Below are 18,497 nucleotides of genomic sequence, written 5' to 3' on the forward strand. Positions count from 1 at the left end.
AGGGAGGCCGTGGGTGAAAATCGCATGATTGCCGATGCTTGCCATTGTGAGTCGCCCAAAGCGGTTAGGGTGGCGCCTGCAAGATGACATCATAAAGGTGGGACCCGCCTCCAACCCCTGAACAGTTAGCGAGACCACCAAGAGTACGAGAGCAATGGAAGCCGCCGTGTCCATCGGCTGAGAATCACCCGGATCGACATTTCGAAACTGGTGTAGTGAAACACACATTCTGGCGGTTCAAAGGCTGGATAGGTTCTGTGGGGTTTTAAAAAAAGGTTACACCGTTGTGAAAGGGGTCCTGTGAGTTGGTGTAATTTGTATGTACGAGGTGGGAGGAGCACGCCAACCTGTTATGGAGCTTTTAGGGTTCGGGTTGGCTGCTCCGTGTTCTTTGTGTCCCGCGGGCGGGAGCAACCGATGACGAGTTTGAACCACAGGAACAAAAGTCAATCAGGTCAAAAACCCATCATTCTCGAGGCACCGCAGTTTCCTCCGTCTTCTTTCCTCCATGGACACGTTGTGGCTGACCCCTCCTCTGAATGGCCATCATCGTGAAGCCGCTCGCGTGAGGCCCCGCCGGCAGTGTCAGGCTGCTTACGCTACCCCGCAGACTTGCCGGCAGCCTTCCGCGACGTCAGTGGCTGGTGGCCAAAAAGGGTCCACTAGTTTTCAGGGTCTTCCAGGCCGTGATAACCGCAGCCGTCAAATCAGGGACGACGACCGGCACAAGCGGCCCTGCTGGTTGGCTCTTTCGGGCGACCAACTGCATTCAAGGCGGGGCGATCATCGCCCGGGCAAGGCAAACCAACCTTGCAAGTCCACGATCCCTCATGTTTGAGGCACCAAAGTCAGCACCAGAAAACGCGCAGTTAATTACTCGAGCATCTCCTTCCCCGTCCTCCTCTCATTTACCACAAGCTCCATTTTCACCTTCTCGTGAACATCCGCGTCACCATCCTCTTTTTTTTCTCTTCGAGCGCACGCTCTCCCATGACATCAGTCTTGGCCAATCGTGGCCTTCGTCATGTAAGTCGTTAGCACGGCTCCACGGTTCCCCACGTGTTCGCCGCCGTGGCTGATGCCATCATTGCATAACCGTGTTCCGTTGCCCAATGCTCTCCTACCTCGACAGCCTTTCTCGCATTTACTGACGAGTATGTAGAACGCCAGGTAGCCTCAGCTCTCGCCAGTAGCATGTTACTGGTACTTTGAATGTGCCCCCACCATGTCTTTGAGTATCGCTTCTACCGTCGCCCGTCGCGGTCGGCAGCCCAAGTCCATCCGGCCCATCGCTCTCGGCTCGCTTGAAAGCGCCACCGTCTCCCATGGCAATCGGCAGCAAACACGAGGTTATAAGTTCGGCCGCCTGTCGTCCTACCTAGAACCTTACATCCGCCACCATTCCCACAGCTATCGCGAGGATTTCTACCGCCGGCGAGCATGGGACAAGCAATCTCTGGCCGAGTATGCCAAGTCGACGCTACAACGAGTTGTACACAATTACTGGTCGCCCGAATGCCGGGGTCGCTTTGGCGCAGGGCGTTATCTTAACACGGATGCCGCTCCCAAGAAGACCCCGGATAACCCCACCGGTGTCCGGCCGGGGCAGAATATCGAGGACGCCGAGAGGGGCCCTCTAGAACATTTACTCTTCGGTGATACGAAGAGCCAGTCGGCCAAGAATGCCGGCCGGTCCGGCCAGGAGGACGCGAACTCCGACTATGTCATCGATCCGATCACAAACCGAAAGGTTCCCCGGAAGACAGTGGACACGAGCTACTCCACCGCGGGCCGAGGAGCGGAGATTCCTGTCAGGACCACCATGCCGTATCGTTCTCAGTTTGGGTCGCTCAGACCGCCCGAAGTCGACAAGACCCGGACTCCCGTCTTCTCTGACAGCCCCACGTCCGGAACACAGAAGCTTCCTTTTGTCAATCACTACGGCACGCCTCATGGTACCCTCATGGACACGCTTAACTTGGAGCACAAGGAAGTTCGGTGGCACCGGAACGATACCATTGCATCGGCCACGTCCATGGCCGCCTCGTGGAGCCGTTCATCGGATGTTTCCGAGTATCCGGACTTGCATCGCTACACAGCCGTCAGATACCAAGAACCCGACGGCAAGCCGGCGGATAAGCAGTCACCACAAAAGCCGGCAGATCTGGCCAAGTACGGCCCTGTCAGAGCTCATGAGCCCGACGGAAAGTACAAAGCTGAGTCAGCAGCACCGGCGAAACCGGAAGACTTGGACAAGTATGGCCCTGTTAAAGCCCACGAGCCAGACGGAAAGTACAAGATCGAGTCGGAGGCGGCTGTCGAGCCACAAGAGCTGGACAATCACGGCGTCATCGAGTCCCACCAGGCAGTGGCCGAGGCGAACGACCGGACCGAGTCGTCCGTGAGTTCCGAGGAACTGGGGAAGTACGGCGCTGTACGCAGCCATGAGCCGGATGGCAAGTACAAGCTCGACTCGGAATCTCCAGTGAATCCGGAAGAGTTGGCCAAGTACAAGGCCGTGCGCAGCCATGAGCCGGACGGCAAATACAAGCTCGAGTCAGAGAGTTCCGTGGATCCGGCAGAATTGAAGCAGTACTGGGCTGTGCGCAGCCACGAGCCGGACGGCAAGTACAAACTTCAATCCGAGTCGTCTGTGGATCCCGAGGAGTTGAGGAAGTACGGAGCTGTGCGGAGCCATGAACCTGATGGCAAGTACAAACTCGAAGCTGAGGGTACCTCCTCCGTGGATCCTGAAGAATTGGCAAAGTACGGGGCTGTGCGCAGTCATGAGCCGGACGGCAAGTACAAGGATGCGGCCGAATATATTGAGACCCCGGACGAGGCGGAGCTGGCAGCGTACCGGAAGCCCGTTCTCGCCCACGAGCCTGACGGTTTGTACGCCGCGAACCACGTTCAGCCTGAGTACGACGCCGAAGAGCTGGCGGAGTACCGACAACCTTTCTTTTCCCACGAGCCCGACGGCAAGTATGCAGCTTCTTACGTTGAGCCGCCTAGGGACGAGGCCGAACTCTCCAAGTACGGTGCCTTCCGCAGCCATGAACCCGATGGCAAGTATGCCGCCAACTACAATGAGGAAAAACCTGGTCCCGGCGAGCTGGCCACGTACGGACCCTATCGAAGCCACGAGCCGGATGGGATGTACGCTCTGAGAAATAATGTTTCGGTCTCTCCAGCCGAAACCCAACGATATCGGGCTTTCCGCAGCCACGAACCTGATGGCAAATATGCTCCCGAGGCACAGGCGGCTAGAGAGGCTCAGGACCTCGCCAACCATGAGGCTTTTACCTACGAGGACGCCGAAACGCGGCCGTTGCCTCGATCTGAACCAAGTAAGAATCCCCCGGACATCGAGGGATACGGGACCCTTCGTCACCACCAAACGAGTGCACCGACCGAGGCTAACTCAGCCTACGAGGACTATGACCCAGAAGAGCTGCGCAAATACCAGGCCGTGCTGTGGAATGAACCCGACGGGAAGCCTGTCGAGACGGATGGCACTGGCCAGACCCTCTTGGAGGACAGCCCCAACGGCGACACCACCAAGCAGGAGCAGATACCTTTCCGCAGAAAGGTAGAGGAGCTGATGGCCCAGGCCGCAGCCGATTCTGATGCCTTGGAAGCGGACAAGCAAGCCACCCGAGAGGCCAACATCAAGAACAATCGTGACCAGAAGCGGGGACATTTGACGGGAAACTACGTCCGAGACTTTCCAGAGGAGTTCTCCAAGTCCTGGGCAACCGAGATTCCCCAGGCTCCCTCTTCGCTTCTGTCACTAGAGCAAAAGTCCTCCGAAAGCACCATTCAACCCGCGCTGGATCGCTACAATAGCAAAGACTCGGGAGATGGGCGCTCATCCTCCTCCAGGCCATCCGACCCCACCTCGCCGGTCCTCTACAAAGTCCTCGTCTACGACCCAACCACGGAGTGCATCAGGACTGCCGAAACAGCGTCCACCGTCCCCGAGAGCACCGCCCCCCTGACGCCAGCCGAGATTCTCCTCCGCATCTCCAACCCGGCCAAGTTCTTCCCGCACTTCGGGCCCCTTCATGCTCAGGGCTTTGAGATGGTCTCGGGGAACGGCGACGTGCTCGTCTTTCGCAAGGTGCGCGATGCCGTCCCGGCTGCTGCGGAAACCACCAGCACTCCATACGCGTCCGCGGCGGCCGCAGCACCCATCGGCGAAGAGAGGACCCCCCCTCCCGCCGGGATCGTGGGCAGGAAGGGGAAGCGGAGTCTGCCCAAAAAGGTTGCCATGGGCGCGGCGTGCCTGGCCGGGAGCGCGTACTCCGTTGGGGTGGTGAGCGAGTACTTTAGGAATGGGGGCATCGATGGAACGGGGCCGAAGGGTTTCTGAGTCGCTTGCCTGGGAGTTTCTGGGATGGTGGTTTTCCACGGTCGACTTGGCAGCGCGATTGCTCTTTTTTTTTTCTGATTTGTGTTGGTTGCATATCGGTTGGTCGGTAAGGAGTTTCTTCGTTTTTTTTGTGGGCACACACGAGGCACCATGGAGCATTCGGTTATGCGTTTCGGTCATTGTTCTTTTGTGTGTTTGAGACGGAGGGAAGGATGGGCATTCTGGCGTCATACTCTCGCTTATACACTAGGGGCCGGATCAGACTGCTAAATACCACGGGAAACGGGACAGGTCGGGAATTGGGAGGGTGTCCTTACGGGTTTCACGATAGCTTCTCAAGGGCTAATCCAACAAGCTTGGGTTATTTTTCCTCAAAACGTCGGGCTGTTGTTACTTTATGATATGACAAGTGACTTGACTGCGTTCAATCCGTTGCACCAAGCTAGACGCGTGCTCCCAAGTTATAGCTTGTGACAAATGAAACATTGTTTGTCTCGTCGTGTCGTCAACGGCGTTGAAACGCGGTGTGAAAAGGGTGGCGAGTGGGCAGAGTGAGACCACCCTAGTACGATCCACAAGAAACAAGTTGTAGTCCCCCAGTCTCAGTGTACATCCATACATGATGTCAAAATGGCGAGATCAAATCCATGAATGAGTAATACAGCAATAAGAAAGAAGAAAGTAAAAGTAAGAAGGAAAAAAATGGCAAGTAAAAAATGGACAAAAAAAAAGAGCACATCAGCCAGAACTGAGTGGAAGCCCCCTTTCTCTCTCCCCCCCCCCCCTTTTCTCCCCATCCCGGTTAATATTAGGATGCAGTCAGCTAAGCTTCGCTGAACCCGCCCATATTGCCCGGCGCCGTTCCCTCTCCGTCCATGTACTGGCGCTTGAGCAGGTCGTGCTTGTACTCCTGGGCGTCCCAGCTCTGGCGACGGTCGAGAACGGGCTCCCAGGAGCCGGTGTGGGACATGCCGCGGGCCAGGGCGTCGCTTCTGCTGCTGCTGCTGCTGCTGCTCTCTGTGGCGCCGCCGCCGGCGGTGGTACCGTGGCGGGGGGGCTGCTTCATCAGGGAGGAGGCGAGGTCCGCGACGGTGTCGCCTGGGTTGGAAGAAGTGGTGGTATTTGTCGACATTGTGTTGTAGGAGTATAGAGAAACGCGAGTTATGAGGTAGGTAGGTACCTAGGTAGCGCCGAACGAGATGCGGGTTGGGTGCCTCTCTGAGTTAACCTATGAAAGGGTGGAATGGTTGTACAAATGAGGAATGAGAATGAGATTGGCGAGCAGTGCTGGCAAATAAGGGTCCTTCCTTTTCTGACAAAAAAAAAGTGAGGTATGCGAGGTACCTATCGAGGAAGGAGGAAAGCTGCCTGATTTTCTCCAAATTCTCCAGGGCGAGGAAGAAACCGTGTTATAGAGAAGAAGGAATGCGAACTGCCTCCCCTCCCCCAAACCCCCGGGGAGCCCGTCGTCGACGATATGGTGCATGAGCGAGCTGTGATGTCGTCGGCGGGGTTCACGGGGTTCGGATGGAGGGGCAACGCCTTATCGCGGCTTATCCTACCGGCGCCAAGACTTCTTGCAGTGGTTCCTTCGCTGCGAAGAAGCACTTTGATCGTCGTCGCTTCTCCGGCCATTTCATTCCCACACCACATCCATCATCTTCAAACGTGCTCGTGTCACAATGTTGCATCGCTCTGAGTGCTGCTAGGCCCGTCCTCCCGCCACCCCGGTTTTCCTCGGCCCGGCGTGCTGGCTCTCGACACCCTGACGCTGACGCTGTGCGCCGACCTTGGTGATGGCTTGGGCAATTGAGCACTCCGTCTCGCCGCTGCAGTCGTTCCCGCTGCAGTCGTTCCCGCTGCAGTCGTTCCCGCTGCAGTCGTTCCCGCTGGCGGGGTGGTGGTGGTGGTGGTGGTGGTGGTGGTGGTAGTGGTGGTTTTCAGGCTGCGCGGCATCCTCCAGAAGCTGCGGGTGCTCGGGCTTGCCGAGGTCGGCGACGACCGCCCGATGGCGAGCGGGTTTGGTATCTTGAGCCTCCCCAATGCTGCGGCTGGGTCGTTGACCTTCTCGCCAAACGACTCTCGAATTGTCCGACGCGTCGACCGGGTGGACAGCAGAGACCGCGGCGAGGATTGCGGCGGCTGCAGCAGCGCTGGGCTCTTGAGCCACAGCCTCTGGTGCACCCACGTCGTTCTTTCGGCCGGCTGGATGAGCAGGTCGCCTTCGAGCTCGGCCGGGTTCGGTGTGCTGCCGATCGCCGGCGTCCCGGTAGCATCCAGCTCGGACACAGGACTCCCTATTGACTTTGTCGCCCCCGAAGGCTTCCTCGCGTGTTTCGCGCTTCCCGCAGGTCCCGCGGGTCCCCTTTGTCGACGCCCGTTCTCCAGGCAGGTCTCATCATCTCCTCCCTCCCTGGTCGAGCGCGAACCTTTGCGCCGAGCAGCCTTTTTTCTCTGCTGCCGAACCAGAAGGAATGCACCTATCCAGAGAGCAATGCCTGCGATAACCGTGACCAGGACAATGACGACGATGCTCGTTGGCCGGTCCAACGACCCGAGTCCTCCTCCGCCCGAGCCGCTCGCAGCACTGCTTGCTGGTCCGAGGCTGCTCGTCGGTTCCGGGTCGTCATATATTAGTGTGAGAGACACCGGGCTGCTCGGGTTCGCATCCGTGTACAGGACCGTGTCGGTGTCTCCCTGGTCCGGTGCCGGTTGCCTACCTGGTTCGCCGGTCGTCAAGGTGGCTGGGTCTATGGTAATAGTAGGCCCCATCACGGGGCCTCGTGTCGTCTCCTGGGAACCGGTTGCTGCAAGTCGTAGGCCCGGCGTGAGTGGATGTGTCTCGAGTTTGGTCAGGTCTGCCGCCACCCATCGAATCTGTATGGCTGGTCCAAAGGTGAAGAGCGCTCTGAGTGCAGTGGCGTCACGCGCAAATCCCCGGACACCACTACGATAATCGGTAAGCTCGGTGGTGCAGGTCAAACCGCTGGGCACGCAGTACACGGCTGTCTCTCCCGTCGCGATGGCGGGGAAGCCTTCGTCTGTCCGTTCTTTGGTGATGCCACAGCTGGGACCAACAACAAAGCCTCGGGGACAGATGGCGGGCGAGTAGTAATGGAAGCCAGCATTTGCGATGTTGGTCCTCCACGGAGGCAGGTTGCACCATGCCGAGCCCGTTGTTGGAAAGGGCGAATACTGAGAAAACGACCAGGTGGTCGTCAGGAGCCAGGAAGTGGGACAGGGGGGCGTAAATACGGCTGTCAGCGCAGCAAGCGGCGTGGTGCCGCCGTGAACTGCTGTTGGAGCTGACATCGAGTTCAAGGTGGCGTCAACCGACAAAAGCCCCCCCCCCCCCGGTCAGCCAGTTGAGGGACCGGCAAGAAAGAGGGAGAAACTATCAAGATGCCGCATGGTTCCACGGAGCAGAAGGGGCCCCGGGAGGGACTCTTTTAAGGTCTTCACACTTCGAAGAGTACACAGCCGTGGGATCTCAAAAGTCTATTCTGCCTCGCATTACACCGCAGTAGAGATTGCGCTCCCCCCTTTCGTGGGAAGGGAGGCAAAGCATCACGTATAACCTGAGGATAACAGCCGGAAAGATTCCTGCAGTTCGGGGGCGGATGCAAGGCGGATCTCTGCATTGCGTCCTGCCAAGCTGCGTAGGATCGCACGGGCCGACTAAACCAGCAAGAGAAGAAACACGGCCCCGGGACTGCCTGTTCGTCTCGTTGGTGCCTGCAAACTCGGGAAGCCTGGAGGAAGAGAGGTCTGTGGCACAGCGTATCATGGCTCTCCACACACCAAAAACAGCACAACCCACTCGTCCAAATCACCCATTCTTTCTTCCTCCTCCGAGATCCACGGAACCCCACCGCCAACGCCGATGGCCCTCCCCCGCACCTGGAATGGACCTCGCGTTTCCCACAGCCAACAGCCCGACGATTGTACTATGATACCCATACGTTTCGAGCGCACATCAGTAGATCATAGCAGCAATCACGTTCCACAACGCCAAACTGCCGAAATCTCGAGATCAGCTTACATGGTTTTCGTTGATACATGTCCATCTCGGGCAATGCGGTAGTTCAGCGCTGCACTGGCCCATATTATAATACCTCCTGAACCTCTTCCTTGTAGGATGGCCTGGCCCGGGTGACCCCCTGTCTTTCCTGCCTAGTGTACCGTAGTGTAAATCCTCGAGCGCCATCGGCTCGTAGACTATCACTACCCACCTTTGCTGAAGGTCATTCACCCCACCTCTCAATCGAAGCCATCCTGCGTAAGAACCCTCGTCGCCGCCACAGGAACTGCGGAGTGCGGAGAATATTGTTCGCTGTTTCAGTTCGCCCCAACAACCAACAATAATATTTCACAGTAACAGTGTGTACACATGCCGTCCGTCACCTGCATACAAGGCGAGAGGGGTATCCGTCTTGGCATCGGTCAGCGTGCGGCTGTGATGCCAGGAACGTGGTCCAGGCGTTTGGTTGGGCTGAGCGCATCCTATAGTTATTCTTGGCGGTTAATTAGTTAGTCCAGACTCGGGCCGGAGAACTCACCATGGTGCGGCGCAAGCGGCGGCGTTTGTGTGGAAGATTCGAATTCCGGGCTGCAAAAAAGGCCGGGCCTGACTGCAACCAGCGGCACGCTTCTGATGTTGTTCCGTATACACTGAAAATCGCTCGGAATGCTGGACGTGTGTGTTTCGATGGATTTTTTTGTGCAACCACTAATCAAGCAGGCATGCCAGAATGACTGCATGACTTTAGCAAAATCTTGGGATATGTTTGTCTACGTCTCGGAATGCCGAAGACCCAGGATGGCTCCCGTCCCTTGGTCGCACTCGTCCATTGTTCAATCCCTCTTTCGCCTCCGTAGCCGCAGCATCCTTCAACGCCTGCACTTCGCCCCCATAGCTCCAAACGGTAGGCGGCATCATTGCACAGACATCCGCCTGTATAATTTGAAGATATTAACTGCGAATAGAAGCAAAAAACGATGCCGTCCTCGCGGCCGCAATCGCCGAGTGAGCATATAGACGTGCTCGAGATGAACGAAGCCTTCGAAGAAGTCGACGGATCTTTCGAATTCACAGGTACTCTCCTCGTGTACAAAGCTGGCGGCGACTTGCACCACGCAGTTTCGAAAGCTCGCTACTCGTCGCCCTCGGAGGTCAAAGTCGAACATCTCAACAATGATGTCCTCATCCCAGTCTCCGCCTACAGCCCTTTATTCCCGCCCGGTTTTACACGTTGCACCCGAGCCCCTGCCACGAAATTGTCACATCAAAAAGCCTCGGCTGATATCCTACGATCGAATTCGCCTAGGGTCCCAGCCGAATCAGATCGCAGAGTCCGTTCTCTTCGAAGCTGCAGTCTGCGAGTTTCTGAAGCTGCATCCGCACCCCAACATTGCCACATACCTCGGCTGCCAGGTTTCCGATGGGAGAATAACTGGTCTTTGCTTTGTGGGATACCAGCGTACCCTAATGCAAGAAGTCAACCCGCGCGGTCTTATGAAAAGGACTACAGCAGTCTGCTGGCCGGAATCGAGAGCGGTATCAAGCATCTTCATGCCTTGGGTTTGGTTCACAACGATATCAACCCAAGTAACATAATGTTGGACGGCGACGAGGCGGTTATCATTGCTTTCGGCTCTTGTAGACCGGCAGGGGAGAGTCTGGAAGGTGTTGGTCGCACTTACGAGTGGTACGATGAGCAAGTCGAAACCGCTCTTCCGCAAAATGACCTCGACGCACTGGAGGAAATTCGAATATGGTTAGGCGACAATTCCAAGCCATTCCAGTTTGTTGAATAACACTTTAAACAGGTGGGGGTCAAGGGGACGAATTCAGTAAGAGACATGGTTTTAATATTTGCTAATCTTCCACCCTGCTTGATCCACCTTCCCTCTCTGCGCTGCATAGAGACGCCGTTGCTGAACCCCGATGTTGAGGGCTTTGCCTCTGTGTACGTTGCACGGCGTCTATTTGCTGGTGGACCTGCGACCTGTATTAGCGCGCTTCTGTGGAGGTCGGAGCAGCTTATGAACTCACCCATTACTTGGCTTGAAGTAGGAACCAGAATTGATGCATGTGGTGGATACGCAGTCACTGATCTTGACCCTGCGACCGCTGTCCTTCTCCGTCTTGAAGATGCAGCTGTTCACAAGTTCCTGGGTCTCGGCTTGCATTGTGGAGGGAGAATATGGCTACTGATGAGACTGTATCGGGTGAACTGAATGAGCTTTATCGCGATGAGAATTTGCCTGGTCGGCATGGAGTGACTGGGATGAACACGGGGTATTTATCCACCGAGCAAAGTGCAAGCACAGGAGTTAGATGCCTCTCGTCTAGGGTTGGCACTCGAACTACGCAGCCCTACCGCGCTACATGGCCAGCACAGCTCTTCAAGAAAACGGGGCAGGCTAGGGTCCTGGAACCACGCTGCTGTGCAAAGGGGTGTGCGGGATGAGGTCGACATTCACGCGAGGTCCTTACTGCTTGCAGCCTGTTGCATCGACGCAACCATCAAACCCCCCAATCTCGCAGCCTCGCTGCCGAACGTAGTGGTGAGCTCTGGTAAGCTTTGAAGAGAGCTTTCGCAGTAGGTGGCTTAAAGAAAGAAAAAGTGCCTTGTTGAACTATCTACAAAGGAGACAAAACGAGTGATATTTATAGACAAAAGAGACAGTCAATACGTTTAGAGTGCCTTACGCGTTGTGGCAAACGCGTGGCTAGTGCTTTAGAAGCTCTATCGCTTCTGATACCTAGGGAGCATGGTGTGGATGGCGTGAGGTTATTGCATGTACGATGTAAAGAACGAGCGAGCGCTGGTCGTTGCTCTTCTGCCGCTCGTTTTTTCAGAGCGTGGTAGAATGATGGGATAGAATTTGAGGGCACTGGTAGTGCACCAAGAGCGGGATTGAACCGGAGTGAAATCATTCGCTATCAAAACGTCGAATCCTAAGTAAACCCTCCTCTTCTCAAATCCCCAAAATTAACCGGACCTTGAAGGCCAATGACTAGGAAAGTGCAGCCCTCAGTGCAATGACAACCATGTTATTGACACAGCGGGTTCTCATGACCTCCGTGTACTCCCGAACTTCAAACACAATTTCGACCTCCGAGCCACCGCTCCCCTCCACCACCACATCAAACCGGAGCACCCTGGGATTCATCTCTTCTAGCGTCCCCGGCTCCCAGGGCCCACGAACAAGGTAATACTTGAAGGCATGATAAACCTCGATCCAATCAAGGTCGGGTACTTCCATGAAGGCATGGATGGTGCCGTGGCCCTCCTTGCCGTACATGTCCGTCCAGCGCCCGGCCGGGAAGTCAAAGCTTCTCTTGTCGGTGACGGCATCGCATTCCCATGACACCACGAGCAGGAAATCAAAGGGCGAAGGCCCGTGGTCTGAGTCGGGTGCGGTTGCACGGCGCGCATCGACATCCACGATGGCGCCGGTGTACTCGGAGCCAAACATGCGCGACACGACCTGGGCCAGGAGTGCCCGTGCAAGTGGCATCGCGTTGAAGTCGCGGAAATCTTCGGCTGGCAGGCCGCCGTCCCGGTTATGGTACGGCGGCGCAGGGAGCGACGGGTCGAGCCGGTGGGGGAGCGTGATGGGGATGTTGACCTCGAGGACACACGGTGTATCGGCGTCGATCTGGAGCGCGTTGGGGCGGAGGAGCTTGACGGGTGGTAGTAGTGCCATGGTGTGGGATTCGAAGGAGTAATGCTTAGTGTCTGATCTGAGGTGCTTGAGAGACTCGATTTGATCAAGAAGCTCAGGGAGCTTGTGCCTGGGTGAGTGACGCTTCGGTCAGAAGAGACAGAAGCTGTTGTCCCCTTTTATAATTACACATTTCTCAAGCCTCTTCTCGGGCCCAAAGCGCCAACAGCGTACGGCGCAGTCTTCTGCCGTATCGACTCCCTCTGATTGTGTTCCGCCTCGCATAATGTCATTCCTGCATGTCGGCTTGGCGCCCACGCACCAGACTGGCACGGTGAGGCTTGAGCTGCGGTGTCCATCCATTATGGCCAATGGGGACAACACGTCCTGGAGAGTTTGTCAGTTCCCTATTGCGGCCAATCAACGGCTTGGCGAAACCGACTCCTGGCCGCAATGACAGAAGACCACCCTGAGCAGAGCTGGCTGCTTTCATGTTCTGGTCAAACTCCAGACACCAAATCGGCGACAAGCCAAGAAAGCGCAGGGGTATAATTTGCCATCAACAGGGCAGTAGCCAAAAAAGGGCTCTGGCTCTCTATCCACGATACCCATAAGAAACCGCAGTATTCAAAGTAGTTATAGTTCCAAACACTGGAGCAAATTCAACACTTGTTTCGTTATCCGATCGATCCGGATGACCATCATCAGCCGGAGCCTTGTCCTCGCGTTCTACGGTTGGTTTGGGACTAATGGGCATCGACGACAAAAGCCTTGATTCCCGTCACTCCAGGGCAGTGGGTTGAACTCGGGCCGCCTTAAACCCGAGGGTTTATTTACTCCAGGGCTTGCCCCAGATGCCCAGCCAAACAAACGTCAGCAGGGAACTTGAGGGGCAATCGAGGATGCAACGTCACGTAAACCCATGTTAGCATTAATTAGTTATTAATTATGCTCTCTCGCTTTCCTTTGGTATCACCTTGGTTAAACTTCCGACTCGATCCTTAACAACCCCGTCCCCTCCTTCTCTCATTAGTACATAACGTTCAATGGCGACATCATCCCACGATTCAATCCTGCTTGCAACGCGGCCGGGCGGATCCGGGCCACCGGCCCCGGCCCCGGCCCCGTCACCGGCCCCGGCCCCGGCCTTGCCGCCGATATCCCGCAAGAAGCAAGCGGCGGTGCTCTTCTCGGCGTTCATGACCACCGCGCTCACGATCGGATACAACCAATCTTTCGGCGTCTTTCAGCAGTACTACCTCTCGCCCAGCCAAGACGTCCTGATCCCCTCGCCGGCTTCGCAGGCCTCGCCGCCGCCGACGGCGCTGCTCGCCTTCGTAGGCACGCTGTGCTACGGGCTGACCTGGGCCGGCGGCATCGTGGTGAATCCCGTGATCGCCCGGCTCGAGCACGGGAGGTGGGCTTCCGCCACGTGCTCGACTCGGCTCCGCCGCCGCAGGGTGCTGCGCCTGCTGACCCCGCGCGTCATCACCGTGTCGGGAGTGCTCGTCACCTCTGCCGGGTTCGTGCTGGCATCCCTCAGCCGCTCCGTATGGCAGCTCCTTCTCACACAGGGCTTTCTGGCCGGCATGGGCATGTCGCTCTTGTACTTTCCGCTCTTGGCTCCGGCGCCCGAGTACTTTACCAACCACCGGGCCACCGCTCTTGGTTTTGTTAGTTCTCCCCCCCCCCCCCCCCGGAACCCCAAAACCAACCCGGGGTCTCCGTCCGGGCCCTGTATGCCGCATCGACAATCTACTGCAGAATCTTTGAAAATAATTAATGCACTCTCTTCGTTTACCTCCCAAGATGTCCCCTTTCCGGTGTTGCTGCTCCAGCTATTATTACTGACCCTTAGGCGCGTTTCCAGATCCTAGCCGGCGGAGGCGCGGGCGGCCTCGTCCTCTCGCCCGTCATTCGAGCGCTCCTTAGCTCTATTGGTGGCCGCTGGACTCTCCGGCTCTACGCCCTCTTCAACCTCCTCGCGGGGCTACCCATCGCCTGGACGGTTCCGCGGAGCCGGTTCGCGGCAGGGCGCACTGCGGCAGTCTCCACTCCCGGTCACCGATTGTCGGAATCCCCCGAGAGAAGGGAGGAGGAGGAGGAGGAGGAGGAGGAGGAGGGGCAGCAGCAGCAGCAGCAGCGGGGGTTCGGCACGCACGTGTCGCGGGCGCTCGCGTCGCGACCGACCTTCCTGCTCTCGGCGGCGGCGGCGTTCCTGCAGGCGGCGGGCGCGCAGCTGCCCATCGCCTTCATCCCCTCGTACACGGCGGCGCTGGGGCTGGGTGGTGGTGGCGGCGGCGGCGGCGAGGAGGGCGCGTCGACCATGGGCGCGACGCTGCTGGCGGCGAGCAGCGCGGTCAACGCGGCGTCGCGGGTGCTGGCGGGCTACGCGGGCGACCGGCTCGGGCGGCAGAACGCGCTGGTGCTGACGCTGCTGCTGGCCGCCGGGAGCGTGTACGCCTTCTGGCTGACCAGCGCGCTGCTGGCGGTGGGGGAATGGGGGGCCGGCGCGTTGTCGTCGTCGTCGTCGTCGTCATCGGCCTGGTCGCTCTGGCTCGCCTTCGTCGCGCTCTACAGCTTCTCCGTCGGCGGGTACTATGCGCTCTTCCCGGCGCTGGTGGCGGATGTTTTCGGGATCAGACACTACGCGGCCGTCAATGCCTCTATCCTCTTCGTGAGGGGGCTGGGGACTTTGTTCGGGAGCCCGGTGGGCGGGCAGCTGCTGGGGAGCGCAGCCGAGGGAGCGCGGGCGTATACCAGTGTTGCCTGCTGGGACGGGGCGCTGCTGACGGCCGCGACCTTGTGCTGTGTTGGGGTCCGGTGGGCAGATGCGAAGGGAAAAGGGTGGAGGTGGATTGCATGAGGCGGAACCGAACCAGACAGTCGGACCATGTTAGCGTTGTTAAGGCAAACCACCGAGTTGGCCTCGGCTTCTGCTACGACTAAGGTTTTCGCTAGATATGAGTTGTCGATATCAAGTACGTCTATTATACAAACATCGTAACGAACAGTCCTTACTACAGTTGCCGGCTTAAACATCGTTTGTTTAGTTAGCTATTATACTTAATGTCCCCGTATCCACAAGTCGAGCCAAGAAGCAAACAAGTTCGGCAACTGGCCCCGTGCTATCGCGATCATCGCTCCCTTTGATAACACCCGTAGCCTGCTCTACAGGCTCGACCATGGCTGGAACAGCAGAAGGGGAGACAATCTGGATCGGACGACAAAGACGGACCATAGAACCGCGAATCAGCTGGCCAGGGGCGGAACAAGGGGAGGGAAGGTTGGGCAGTCGTTGACGGCCTCGAGCAATGTCACTCAATGGCCGCCAGCCTCAACTTAGGAGTGAACCGAACTCTCTGGGCGACGTGTCGCTATGTAACGTGATGGCGACCCAGATTAGACGACATGCCTAAACAGTCCTAGAGAAGTTGGGCACTCTTCTGGGATAATATGACCAACCGGAAGAATATGAAAATATATCGCTTCTTTACGGACAACGAAACGCTTTGAACATAACCTCACGAGCTTCGTCGTCTTTTGGAGCATGTAATTAATCGATTATTGGACAGAGAATAGTAAAGCGCTTCGACAGGTGGGTCGGAATAAAATGAACAGCGTTTCTATTAACAATAACCTCTTCAACGACATCTCCCTATTTGGCAATGACATCTTTATTAATGTTGCTATATTAACGGTGTCTCTAGAATTGTTAACGACCTCTCCTTAGACGACGTCTTCCTGACCGACGACAACACCCTTCTAAATCGATAACAACCTTGGTAACTTCTTGATGAACTATAACTCCTTTTGATCTAGTATAATATCTAGTATAGAAAACGACTTCTTCATTAGCAATGACGCTCGCAATAGCGACAGCATTAACAGCTCCTTAGGTAGTGGTAACAATGTTTCTATAAAGGTCTTAATAAACAACTCCGATTGACGGTTCTGACATATGTATATGTTCTAGTAGGCTAATAGCAATGAGCTACTATAATTGTAAGTCAGACCCCTGTCATCTAGGCAACCCCCTGCTTAGGCCACTACATCTTTAACCTCTAGGGTTAATATACTAAATAATGACTAGAGTCAGCATTTAGAGCAAGGGAAGAAGTAGAGTAGGAAAGAGATAAAAAGAACAGAGAATTATAATTTCTACTATCTTTCGTTCTTTTGAGGTTAGATTTCTAATATAAGGGATTAGAAGTAATAAAGATGTTAACGTCATTACGTATCGTAGTTGTAGGTAGAAAAGGATATATTAGGCAAGCTTATGTCTCTGCTACCGTTAACAAAGTTAGCGATAGTAAAGGAAGGAAGAAGTCTAACAGGGCTAGTCTACAGGAAGAAGATATAAGTGGCTACATCTAGGTAGGGCTAGAACCCTAGTAGAGCCAGTCTACCATACCCCCCTATAGATAGCTACATCGTCGTCAATCTTCTTCCTAAAGCGGTAGTCTAGATATAAATGTATATAGTTATCTATCTAATTCCTCCCCCCCCCCCCCTTTAGCCGTAATGCCGTTTAAACTGCCTAGGGTATATATCTCTCTAATATCCCTAATAGCTATAAGAAGTAGGTATATTTCTCCTATTCTAGTAGTTTAGTTAGTCTATCTATAACTATCTTACTACTTGTAATATACTAGCCTTAGAGTTGGGGTGTATAGACCTCTTTCTAACGCATTGCTGTTGACCGGGTCGAGACCCTGGCTAGGGTCCTACGTGACCACACCTGCCCCTCACTTCTTCCCGCGACTGATCAAAGTGGAGAGCCATTCCTTCCCCTTGCTCTTTATAAACAAGAAAGAAGGTTTTATACTATTTTCTTTATAAGATACTTCAGGTAATTGTTTTTAATAAGTCTTTGTCGCCTTCCTCATTGACACCACCCACTTCCCCTTTTTCTTCGTCGGCGGAATGGCCCAGGCGGGAGAGCAGGCAGCGGCGGGGCTGGCCCGTCTGCCGTCGGAGCTGTTCGACAAGATCCTGTTCGACGTGGACACGGTCCGCGACCTCGCCCGCTTCATCGTCACGGCCCGCTTCGTGTACAGACGCTTCAGCATCCAGAGGCGCGCCGTTCTCTTCTGCGTCCTGCAAAACGAGCTGGGCCCCGTGCTGGCCGATGCCAGGTTCCTTCTTGTGTTCCCCTACTCGGACCCCCGCGCCGACAAGGCCGCGTACATCGAGTGGCTGCGCCTCATGGCCTTCGTCTACCGCGAGATGCTCCGCGACGGCAACGCCCGGAGTAGCATGCCAGTCCGAGGGTCCGATGCCCTCCCTAGCCTCAAGGAACTCACGGGCCTATGCCATACCCTCTATAAGATCAACTTTCTCGCCGATATGTACGTCACGGCACGCCTCGCCCTATTCGACCTCGCCGGCGGAGCTGGCACCCCCGCCACAACACCGCTCTCGCCCCTAGAGCGCCGGCGCCTCGTGCGCGCCTTCTACCGCCGCCAGATCATGAGCAACGCCTGGGCCGCCACAAGGCGCCCCCACTCGGGCTGGAGCCACGAGGACATGGCCGCCATCAGCAACTCGAGCACACACCAGGGCGAGCAGCTGGGCTTGTTCGGCACCCTCGAGCCCTGGGAGCTACAGCATATCGACCACGTCGATTTCTTCGTCACACGCTTGTGTTTCGCCCTCGTGCACTACTCTCCCCGCACCCCCGACGGAGCCCCAGCCATCCTCCCCCGCCAGTTTGACGACCTGATCGCCCACCAGCACCACCTCGTACAGTACCTGCAGACCCATCGCCGCCTCGCCGAGATGGCCGTCCGCGACCTGCCCACCGGCAGAGAGGCCGCGCGCTCCGCACACCTGTGGGACGAGTACGTGAACGTCTACCAGATGATCCCCTTGAAGTGCGCGTGGCAAGGGGCACAGGCCCATGACTTTGCAAACCCCATCAGGGACAAGTGGCAGCGGGACGGGCTAGTCGTGCCCTATGTCGGAGACGGACTCGACCTCGTCCCGTACGGCTGGCTGGACGCCCTGCGTGGGCGCTACTTCAACCAGTTTGGCGAATGCCTACACACGATTTCCTGGTTGCCTCCTTGGCAGAGCGACAGGCAATCCGTACAACAGCGCAAGACCCTGAGCCTCTGGACCCACGCCGGGTTTTCCCTGTGGGACAGGAAACGCGTCGAGGCCTTGAAGGAGCTGCCCATGTTTGAACCCGTGTATACCGGATGGGTCTTTAGTCGCTTGGTCGAGGAGAGCTGACAGACAAGGCGCCGAGAGAACAACAGCCGTGATTGCTGCTCTAGAGAATACAAAATGGCCCTTCTGACCCCGCGTAGCCGGGAGACGCGCCTTGTCATATTGAGCAAAATGACACCCTTGCCCTGGCGCCAACCATGGCGATGCCCAGCTCAGTGTGTGGTTCAAACCATGCCGGGAGCCGCTTCACTCTTAGGAGGGGCACCATTCAACC

The 18,497-nt window shown here is 56.5% G+C and overlaps 7 protein-coding genes across 7 annotated transcripts; 4 read left to right on the forward strand and 3 right to left on the reverse strand.

Moving 5' to 3' along the window:
- Nucleotides 1-960: 960 nt before the first annotated feature.
- On the forward strand, nucleotides 961-4,375 carry P884DRAFT_243005 (uncharacterized protein; the record flags this gene model as incomplete). Its single annotated transcript, XM_069440297.1, has 3 exons — nucleotides 961-1,026; nucleotides 1,163-3,350; nucleotides 3,450-4,375. The coding sequence occupies exons 2-3, from the start codon at nucleotides 1,226-1,228 to the stop codon at nucleotides 4,373-4,375; spliced, it is 3,051 nt and encodes a 1,016-aa protein (XP_069297922.1). The 5' UTR covers nucleotides 961-1,026; nucleotides 1,163-1,225.
- An 823-nt stretch (nucleotides 4,376-5,198) lies between these two features.
- P884DRAFT_277462 (uncharacterized protein) lies at nucleotides 5,199-5,507 on the reverse strand (the record flags this gene model as incomplete). Its single annotated transcript, XM_069443077.1, has 1 exon — nucleotides 5,199-5,507. One exon carries the CDS (start codon nucleotides 5,505-5,507, stop codon nucleotides 5,199-5,201), a length of 309 nt encoding a protein of 102 aa, XP_069297923.1.
- Nucleotides 5,508-6,052: 545 nt separating this feature from the next.
- Nucleotides 6,053-8,212, reverse strand: P884DRAFT_199672 (uncharacterized protein; the record flags this gene model as incomplete). The annotated part of the gene is made up of 2 exons (XM_069438244.1): nucleotides 6,053-7,632; nucleotides 8,173-8,212. The coding sequence occupies 2 exons, from the start codon at nucleotides 8,210-8,212 to the stop codon at nucleotides 6,053-6,055; spliced, it is 1,620 nt and encodes a 539-aa protein (XP_069297924.1).
- A 1,009-nt stretch (nucleotides 8,213-9,221) lies between these two features.
- On the forward strand, nucleotides 9,222-10,387 carry P884DRAFT_18555 (uncharacterized protein). Its single transcript, XM_069437352.1, has 2 exons — nucleotides 9,222-9,300; nucleotides 9,362-10,387. The coding sequence occupies exon 2, from the start codon at nucleotides 9,374-9,376 to the stop codon at nucleotides 10,190-10,192; it is 819 nt and encodes a 272-aa protein (XP_069297925.1). The 5' UTR covers nucleotides 9,222-9,300; nucleotides 9,362-9,373; the 3' UTR covers nucleotides 10,193-10,387.
- Nucleotides 10,388-11,319: 932 nt separating this feature from the next.
- P884DRAFT_259372 (uncharacterized protein) lies at nucleotides 11,320-11,948 on the reverse strand. The gene has a single exon (XM_069441340.1). It carries the CDS (start codon nucleotides 11,900-11,902, stop codon nucleotides 11,399-11,401), a length of 504 nt encoding a protein of 167 aa, XP_069297926.1. The 5' UTR covers nucleotides 11,903-11,948; the 3' UTR covers nucleotides 11,320-11,398.
- A 1,037-nt stretch (nucleotides 11,949-12,985) lies between these two features.
- On the forward strand, nucleotides 12,986-15,073 carry P884DRAFT_243010 (major facilitator superfamily domain-containing protein). The gene is made up of 2 exons (XM_069440298.1): nucleotides 12,986-13,722; nucleotides 13,920-15,073. The coding sequence occupies exons 1-2, from the start codon at nucleotides 13,096-13,098 to the stop codon at nucleotides 14,913-14,915; spliced, it is 1,623 nt and encodes a 540-aa protein (XP_069297927.1). The 5' UTR covers nucleotides 12,986-13,095; the 3' UTR covers nucleotides 14,916-15,073.
- A 1,902-nt stretch (nucleotides 15,074-16,975) lies between these two features.
- Nucleotides 16,976-18,286, forward strand: P884DRAFT_299607 (uncharacterized protein; the record flags this gene model as incomplete). Its single annotated transcript, XM_069444696.1, has 1 exon — nucleotides 16,976-18,286. The coding sequence occupies one exon, from the start codon at nucleotides 16,976-16,978 to the stop codon at nucleotides 18,284-18,286; it is 1,311 nt and encodes a 436-aa protein (XP_069297928.1).
- Between the last annotated feature and the right edge of the window lie 211 nt (nucleotides 18,287-18,497).

The sequence above is a fragment of the Thermothelomyces heterothallicus genome (genome assembly GCF_042370625.1).
Source record: "Thermothelomyces heterothallicus CBS 202.75 unplaced genomic scaffold P884_scaffold_10, whole genome shotgun sequence".
In the NCBI taxonomy this organism is placed as follows: Eukaryota; Fungi; Ascomycota; class Sordariomycetes; order Sordariales; family Chaetomiaceae; genus Thermothelomyces; species Thermothelomyces heterothallicus.

What these genes read in the sequence shown, in the direction of transcription:
- P884DRAFT_243010 (XM_069440298.1), top strand. Translation starts at nt 13,096, where the DNA reads ATGGCGACATCATCCCACGATTCAATCCTGCTTGCAACGCGGCCGGGC. An exon ending in GGGCCACCGCTCTTGGTTTT is followed by an intron (nt 13,723 to 13,919) that starts GTTAGTTCTCCC and finishes GCGCGTTTCCAG; the next exon opens with ATCCTAGCCGGCGGAGGCGC.
- P884DRAFT_259372 (XM_069441340.1), bottom strand. Translation starts at nt 11,902, where the DNA reads ATGCCACTTGCACGGGCACTCCTGGCCCAGGTCGTGTCGCGCATGTTT.
- P884DRAFT_18555 (XM_069437352.1), top strand. Translation starts at nt 9,374, where the DNA reads ATGCCGTCCTCGCGGCCGCAATCGCCGAGTGAGCATATAGACGTGCTC.